This window comes from Lolium rigidum, chromosome 1 (assembly GCF_022539505.1).
Source record: "Lolium rigidum isolate FL_2022 chromosome 1, APGP_CSIRO_Lrig_0.1, whole genome shotgun sequence".
Classification (NCBI taxonomy): domain Eukaryota; kingdom Viridiplantae; phylum Streptophyta; class Magnoliopsida; order Poales; family Poaceae; genus Lolium; species Lolium rigidum.
In genome coordinates, this window is record NC_061508.1 from 137,943,898 (window position 1) to 137,952,618 (window position 8,721).

The 8,721-nt window shown below is 42.3% G+C and overlaps 1 protein-coding gene across 1 annotated transcript; it reads left to right on the top strand.

Moving 5' to 3' along the window:
• Positions 1-466: 466 nt before the first annotated feature.
• LOC124682436 (photosystem I assembly factor PSA3, chloroplastic-like) lies at positions 467-1,832 on the top strand. The gene is made up of 3 exons (XM_047217119.1): positions 467-867; positions 959-1,123; positions 1,257-1,832. Exons 1-3 carry the CDS (start codon positions 526-528, stop codon positions 1,575-1,577), a joined length of 828 nt encoding a protein of 275 aa, XP_047073075.1. The 5' UTR covers positions 467-525; the 3' UTR covers positions 1,578-1,832.
• The last annotated feature ends 6,889 nt before the right edge of the window (positions 1,833-8,721 follow it).

An 8,721-nucleotide genomic window follows, 5' to 3' on the forward strand; every position in this document is an offset into this window, starting at 1 on the left:
CTGTAAGGGTTGCGCCTGGCTGCCAGTGTGAATTACCCAACAATACTAGAGAGTGACTGCAAGAATGTCATTGATGGCTTGTTACATCAGAATAACGACAGGTCTCAGTCCAGTATAGTGATCACTGAAGCCAATCAGGTGGCTGCCTCCTTCACTATACTGGAAAGGTTCCTAGAAATGCTAACAAAGCAGCGCATTTGTTGGCGGCTTTCAGCCGTAGAGTAAACCTAGGTGGTGTTGCGTACGACTCGACTCCTCAGTGTGTTCGGGATCAAGTCTTGAGTGATTGTAACCATGACGATATTGTTTAATTAATACAAACACCCTCTCAAAAAAAAAATGACTGTAACAAGTTTGCTCGGATTTATTTGCTGAAATACAAGTTCTCGGAAAATTTCATTATGAAGTTACGAAACTACTACTCCTACAGATTGTGAATGAAAATCTCTCGGCAAAAGCTAGTCCATGACCAGATAAGGCGCGCGCCACTACCACCACACGCAAAGCGTCCAAGAAAACCCATCGATGGGCATGGGGACACTGCCCGTCGCCCACAAGCTCTCGCTCGCCTCCCCCTTCCTCCCGCGGCACCGGAGGGGCTGTCGCTCCCCCGTCCAGCACTGCCGGCGCCGGCGGCATGGGGCGGTGGTGGCGTACATGGAGCCGGATCCGAACTCGCCAGCGGCCATCTTGGGTCGCATCGTCGGGGCCCTCCCCGTGGTGGGCCTCGTGGCGCGCATCCTGAGCGACGACGGTGGCGTCGGCGGCGACACCGTCGACTTCGCTGAGTTCCGGCGCCGCGTCAGCAAGAACTGCACCGTCATGGACTCCCAGGCCTTCTACGACTTCAACGACCGCCGCGGCAAGGTGCGTATACGCCCACCTCCTTTTTAGAACCACCGTAGCGTTTACCCGGCCGGCGTGCGTTCATGGTTGTCACGGTTGAATTGCTGCGAAGGTAGGAGACCCCTTCTATGTTCTGCTGTGCTGCTGGCTGGCCGCCATTGGTGCCGGGCTGCTGAAATCAGAGGAGATCTTGGAAGGCGTGGCTCGGCTCCGCATGTCCAACGACATCGAGTACGAGGAGGAGACCTTCCTCGAAATGATGAAGATTGCAAGAGAGGTACACACACACAGACACATGGCACATTCACTGTCCCAACTTTGTAATTTTAGTGCCACACAGGGAAATATCAATCAGTTCATCACTGACCCCTATGACGAAGACATGATCGAACTCTAATGTATATATGTAGAAACGGGCAAAGTCGAAGGGCCAGGCTCCGCAGGTACCCATGGAGGTGCGCGCGGAGAAGGCGTTGGAGGCCATCTACGTGTGCTGCTTCGGGCAGGACATGGTGGAGCCCGAGGACGAGGAGCTCCTGTGCGCGATGCTGAACGCGGTGTTCCCGTCGGTGGGGAGGCCGGCAGTGGAAAGCATGGTGTCTACTTTGGCCAAGCAGGTGGCCTCCGGGGAGAGGAGGGGCCCCGACGCCAAGGTCGTGTCAAAGGAAGTGGCGGCGCGGCAACTCAAGGACCTGGAGTTCCTGAAGGAGAACAAGCTGGACTCGATATGAGGAGGGGAACATTTTTGGCAGGTAGATCGATTGGCACTTTCAGTTCGAGGAACAGACGAAGATAATGATTTTTTTAATGTAGAAAGAACCAACTATCGTAGGATTGCAACACAGTTTGCACCGTCGATAGAGTAGCATGCAGGGCATTGCATGGTAGAAGATGTGACTTGTGAATGTGAGTTGTGCAACTTGAAAATACTGTTGCGAGATGTGACACACTCTGGATTACATGTTAATGCAGTAGTACATTTGCTATGTCAATGATCAATACTTACCAATTGTGTTGCTTGAGAATAAAAATAGAAAGGCATAGTTTTCACATAATATTATACTTCCTCCGTACCATGAAACTTATCTTAACTTTGTCTAAACTTAGATATCTAGACCCCAAATTTAGACAAAGTTACGACATGTTTCATGAGAGGGAGGGAGTACTTAATATTATTTTCTCCACCTATTGTATTTGAGTGCCACGTGGACAATTGTTATTTGATTGAAATAGCTGCCACATTAGCATTTGATTTCTGAGTTTAAACCAATAGGGGGTTCCCCTACCGTATTCCTTTCGAAAAAAGTTTAAAACAATAGGTAAACATGATTAGACTCAATATATTGTTATAAGGATTTTTGGTGTGTGATTGTTGAACGTCAAGGAATTCAGATCTGCCATTGTGCTAAATCATAGGCTTTCGCACGTTTATCTCTTCAATTCCTCATCATCCTTCTTCTCGTCCAGATTTTCTTAGTGATGTTGCGCATGTATTGACTCTATATTGATGGTTGTATTGCTAGTGTGTTGCTTATTGCCAGTTGCAGTTGTGTTGTTCCTCTATTGCAATGGTCCTCTTCCTACATGTGCATCATTATTGGTTATATTGCAACTTTGCTTTTCAACTATCGTGATATGTCTCCATATGCTTTCAAGCATGCTCACCTAATTATCAGTATCAAGGGCAAAAGCACAATGTGAGATCAAGGCACTTGCAGACACATCACATAATCTAGAATTTCCTATTAGGTTACAATTACGACAGAAAATCATACTCTTCAAACGTCTATTGAAATATTTGCAGGATATTTGAAGATATTAAAATAAGAATGCATATAAAGATACTACAATAAATCGATTGAATTGTCTTTGCATTGATGTGATTATGTCTAAATGTTGTATGTTTTTGAACTAAATGAAATCCAATTCAAACAAAGTGTTCGTCACATTATCTAAAAATGACATAGTTTTGACAGATAAAATTCTACCTTACTAATCTCATTCTACCTTACCAATCTTGTATTTATTTGTACTGATGGAAGTTTGAATTATATAACTATGAAATTCAAGTATAATAGTGCATGATCTTAGACTTCACAGAAAAAATAATAAAATTGTATAGAAAAGTCTTTAACAATGAGAATATATTTAATTATAAAAATAGCCGATGTGAATAAGTAAAATTGTTTGATATAAATTGGTGACAAGCACAATAGTCTCAAACATCCATGTGAAGTTTACTGATTGTTTTAGAAAAATGCTAAAAAACAATCATCAAGTTGTTTTACTATGTTATGTTGAAAATTTTACTATATTTTTATGTCTGGAGAGGTATCTACAAAACACCATTATTTTAGTAGTAGCTAATATATACGTTGTGATGTTATGAAATGACAAAAGATTACGGCATAGTTTGTACACACGAATCAATATTTGTTCTCCATATTAAATTAAACTGGTTGCTACATTATCATTTGATTTATCAATTTAAAATAAATAAATGTGGCCTACCAAAAAAAGATTGTTATCCAGGGAAACAGGACAAGAATCAACAACTTGTTGCAAGTATATTTTTTATGTGTGATAATTGACATCATTGATAACCCTAAAGTGCAAGAGATGGTTACAGCACAATTCAGTGAAAATGTGAGTACATCAGACCATAGGAGCAAGAAGGTAAAATATCCTATGAAGCTATATATATCTCACTTAAATAACCGTATACGCACACTTAAATACTGTGCAGGGTTCAAATGTGTTGCTACCCAAAAATAAGACAGACATTATGCGAGACAAGAAAATAGCTTAAGCAAATAAAAGAGAGAACAAAGGTAACCAAACAGCAAGCACAACATCCTGTGAAATTAGGTTAACTTTAAGAGAAGCTGAAGATGGAGACTTCATGGGTAAAATCAAGAAGTGTGCACATAATGCACCTAATTGTTCTACCTATACTGGGTTGAAATCCTATGTGGGTTGTTTAGTCACAGTGAAGAGCGACTGTTGTAGGTCCACTTTTCCATCCATTCTCTGCATGGCGGCTCCGTAGGATATACGATGGTCTTATAGTTTTAGCAAGCTAATGAAACCAAGATAAGCATGGACCACCGAAATAACTTAGGTGGTAGATTCAAAATCTAGGTGGAGACTGGAGATGGAGGTCACTACAAAAAAAAACCCATACATAACGGTGCGCCAGACTAAATGCTGAAAAAAAAGCCCTCGCGTCGCCCGCAGCGGGCGACTCGGGGGAGCCGCATCCGTGCCGCCGCCGGCACCCCAGGCATCCTCCTCGCCCCCGCCGCTGCCGCTGGCCTCGCCGCGGTGGCGGCGGCCCCCGCCGCCGAAGGTGACCGGGGGAGAGCCGTGATGCGTGTAGTTGACACGTCCGTTGGGAACCCCAAGAGGAAGGTGTGATGCGAACAGCGGCAAGTTTCCCTCAGTAAGAAACCAAGGTTTAATCGAACCAGTAGGAGTCAAGAAGCACGTTGAAGGTTGATGGCGGCGGGATGTAGTGCGGCGCAACACCAGGGATTCCGGCGCCAACGTGGAACCTGCACAACACAACCAAAGTACTTTGCCCCAACGAAACAGTGAGCTTGTCAATCTCACCGGCTTGCTGTAACAAAGGATTAACCGTATTGTGTGGAAGATGATTGTTTGCAGAAAACAGTAAAACAAGTATTGCGAGCAGATTTGTATTTCAGGTATAAAAGAATGGACCGGGGTCCACGGTTCACTAGAGGTGTCTCTCCCATAAGATAAAAGCATGTTGGGTGAACAAATTACAGTCGGGCAATTGACAAATAGAGAGGGCATAACAATGCACATACATGTCATGATAAATATAGTGAGATTTAATTGGGCATTACGACAAAGTACATAGACCGCCATCCAGCATGCATCTATGCCTAAAAAGTCCACCTTCGAGGTTATCATCCGAACTCCTTCCGGTATTAAGTTGCAAAACAACAGACAATTGCATTAAGTATGGTGCGTAATGTAATCAACAACTACATCCTTAGACATAGCATCAATGTTTTATCCCTAGTGGCAACAGACACATCCACAACCTTAGAACTTTCCGTCACTCGTCCCGGATATCAATGGAGGCATGAACCCACTATCGAGCATAAATACTCCCTCTTGGAGTTAAGAGCAAAAACTTGGCCAGAGCCTCTACTAATAACGGAGAGCATGCAAGATCATAAACAACACATAGGTAATAACTTGATAATTAACATAACATAGTATTCTCTATCCATCGGATCCCGACAAACACAACATATAGCATTACGGATAGATGATCTTGATCATGTTAGGCAGCTCACAAGATCCAACAATGAAGCACAATGAGGAGAAGACAACCATCTAGCTACTGCTATGGACCCATAGTCCAGGGGTGAACTACTCACTCATCACTCCGGAGGCGACCATGGCGGTGAAGAGTCCTCCGGGAGATGAATCCCCTCTCCGGCAGGGTGCCGGAGGAGATCTCCGGAATCCCCCGAGATGGGATTGGCGGCGGCGGCGTCTCGGTAAGGTTTTCCGTATCGTGGCTCTCGCATGCGGGGGTTTCGCGACGGAGGCTTTAAGTAGGCGGAAGGGCAACGCGGGGGCCACACGAGGGCCCCACACCACAGGTCGGCGCGGCCGGGGCCCGGGCCGCGCCGCCCTAGTGTGGTGGCGCCTCGTGGCCCCACTTCGACTCCTCTTCGGTCTTCTGGAAGCTTCGTGGCAAAATAGGACCCCGGGCGTTGATTTCGTCCAACTCCGAGAATATTTCGTTACTAGGATTTCTGAAACCAAAAACAGCAGAAAACAGAGAATCGGCTCTTCGGCATCTTGTTAATAGGTTAGTTCCGGAAAATGCACGAATATGACATAAAGTGTGCATAAAACATGTAGATATCATCAATAATGTGGCATGGAACATAAGAAATTATCGATACGTCGGAGACGTATCAGCATCCCCAAGCTTAGTTCTGCTCGTCCCGAGCAGGTAAAACGATAACAAAGATAATTTCTGAAGTGACATGCCATCATAACCTTGATCATACTATTTGTAAACATATGTAATGAATGCAGCGATCAAAACAATGGTAATGACATGAGTAAACAAGTGAATCATAAAGTAAAGACTTTTCATGAATAGTACTTCAAGACAAGCATCAATAAGTCTTGCATAAGAGTTAACTCATAAAGCAATAAATCAAAGTAAAGGTATTGAAGCAACACAAAGGAAGATTAAGTTTCAGCGGTTGCTTTCAACTTGTAACATGTATATCTCATGGATAATTGTCAACATAGAGTAATATAACAAGTGCAATATGCAAGTATGTAGGAATCAATGCACAGTTCACACAAGTGTTTGCTTCTTGAGGTGGAGAGAGATAGGTGAACCGACTCAACATAAAAGTAAAAAGAATGGTCCTTCAAAGAGGAAAGCATCGATTGCTATATTTGTGCTAGAGCTTTTATTTTGAAAACATGAAACAATTTTGTCAACGGTAGTAATAAAGCATATGAGTTATGTAAATTATATCTCACAAGTTGCAAGCCTCATGCATAGTATACTAATAGTGCCCGCACCTTGTCCTAATTAGCTTGGACTACCGGATCATCGCAATACACATGTTTTAACCAAGTGTCACAATGGGGTACCTCCATGCCGCCTGTACAAAGGTCTAAGGAGAAAGCTCGCATTTTGGATTTCTCGCTTTTGATTATTCTCAACTTAGACATCCATACCGGGACAACATGGACAACGAGATAATGGACTCCTCTTTAATGCATAAGCATGTGGCAACAATTATTATTCTCATATGAGATTGAGGATATATGTCCAAAACTGAAACTTCCACCATGAATCATGGCTTTAGTTAGCGGCCCAATGTTCTTCTCTAACAATATGCATGCTCCAACCATTAAGGTGGTAGATCTCTCTTACTTCGGACAAGACGGACATGCATAGCAACTCACATGATATTCAACAAAGGGTAGTTGATGGCGTCCCCGAAACATGGTTATCGCACAACAAGCAACTTAATAAGAGATAAAGTGCATAAGTACATATTCAATACCACAATAGTTTTTAGGCTATTTGTCCCATGAGCTATATATTGCAAAGGTGAATGATGAAATTTTAAAGGTAGCACTCAAGCAATTTACTTTGGAATGGCGGATAAATACCATGTAGTAGGTAGGTATGGTGGACACAAATGGCATAGTGGTTGGCTCAAGGATTTTGGATGCATGAGAAGTATTCCCTCTCGATACAAGGTTTAGGCTAGCAAGGTTATTTGAAACAAACACAAGGATGAACGGTGCAGCAAAACTCACATAAAAGACATATTGTAAACATTATAAGACTCTACACCGTCTTCCTTGTTGTTCAAAACTCAATACTAGATATTATCTAGACTCTAGAGAAACCAAATATGCAAACCAAATTAGCAAGCTCTAAGTGTTTCTTCATTAATGGGTGCAAAGTATATGATGCAAGAGCTTAAACATGAGCACAACAATTGCCAAGTATCAAATTATTCAAGACATTTTAGAATTACTACATGTAGCATTTTCCAATTCCAACCATATAACAATTTAACGAAGAAGAAACTTCGCCATGAATACTATGAGTAGAGCCTAAGGACATACTTGTCCATATGCTACAGCGGAGCGTGTCTCTCTCCCACACATTGAATGCTAGGATCCATTTTATTCAAACAAAACAAAAAACAAAAACAAACCGACGCTCCAAGCAAAGCACATAAGATGTGATGGAATAAAAATATAGTTTCAGGGGAGGAACCTGATAATGTTGTCGATGAAGAAGGGGATGCCTTGGGCATCCCCAAGCTTAGACGCTTGAGTCTTCTTAGAATATGCAGGGGTGAACCACCGGGGCATCCCCAAGCTTAGAGCTTTCACTCTCCTTAATCATATTGTATCATACTCCTCTCTTGATCCTTGAAAACTTCCTCCACACCAAACTCGAAACAACTCATTAGAGGGTTAGTGGACAATAAAAATTAACATGTTCAGAGGTGACACAATCATTCTTAACACTTCTGGACATTGCATAAAGCTACTGGACATTAATGGATCAAAGAAATTCATCCAACATAGCAAAAGAGGCAATGCGAAATAAAAGGCAGAATCTGTCAAAACAGAACAGTCCGTAAAGATGGATTTTATTGAGGCACCAGACTTGCTCAAATGAAAATGCCCAAATTGAATGAAAGTTGCGTACATATCTGAGGATCACTCACGTAAATTGTCTTAATTTTCTGAGTTACCTACAGAGAATTAGACCCAGATTCGTGACAGCAAAGAAATCTGTTTCTTGCGCAGTAATCCAAATCTAGTATTCACTTTACTATCAAAGACTTTACTTGGCACAACAAAACTCAAAACTAAGATAAGGAGAGGTTGCTACAGTAGTAAACAACTTCCAAGACTCAAATATAAAACAAAAGTACTGTAGTAAAAACATGGGTTGTCTCCCATAAGCGCTTTTCTTTAACGCCTTTCAGCTAGGCGCGTAAAGTGTATATCAAGTAACATCAAGAGACGAAACATCAACATCATAATTTGTTCTAATAATAGAATCATAAGGTAACTTCATTCTCTTTCTAGGGAAGTGTTCCATACCTTTCTTGAGAGGAAATTGATATTTAATATTACCTTCCTTCATATCAATAGTAGCACCAACGGTTCGAAGAAAAGGTCTTCCCAATATAATGGGGCAAGATGCATTGCATTCAATATCCAAGACAACAAAATCAACGGGGACAAGGTTATTGTTAACCATAATATGAACATTATCAACTCTCCCCAAAGGTTTCTTTTTAGCATTATCGGCGAGATTAACAT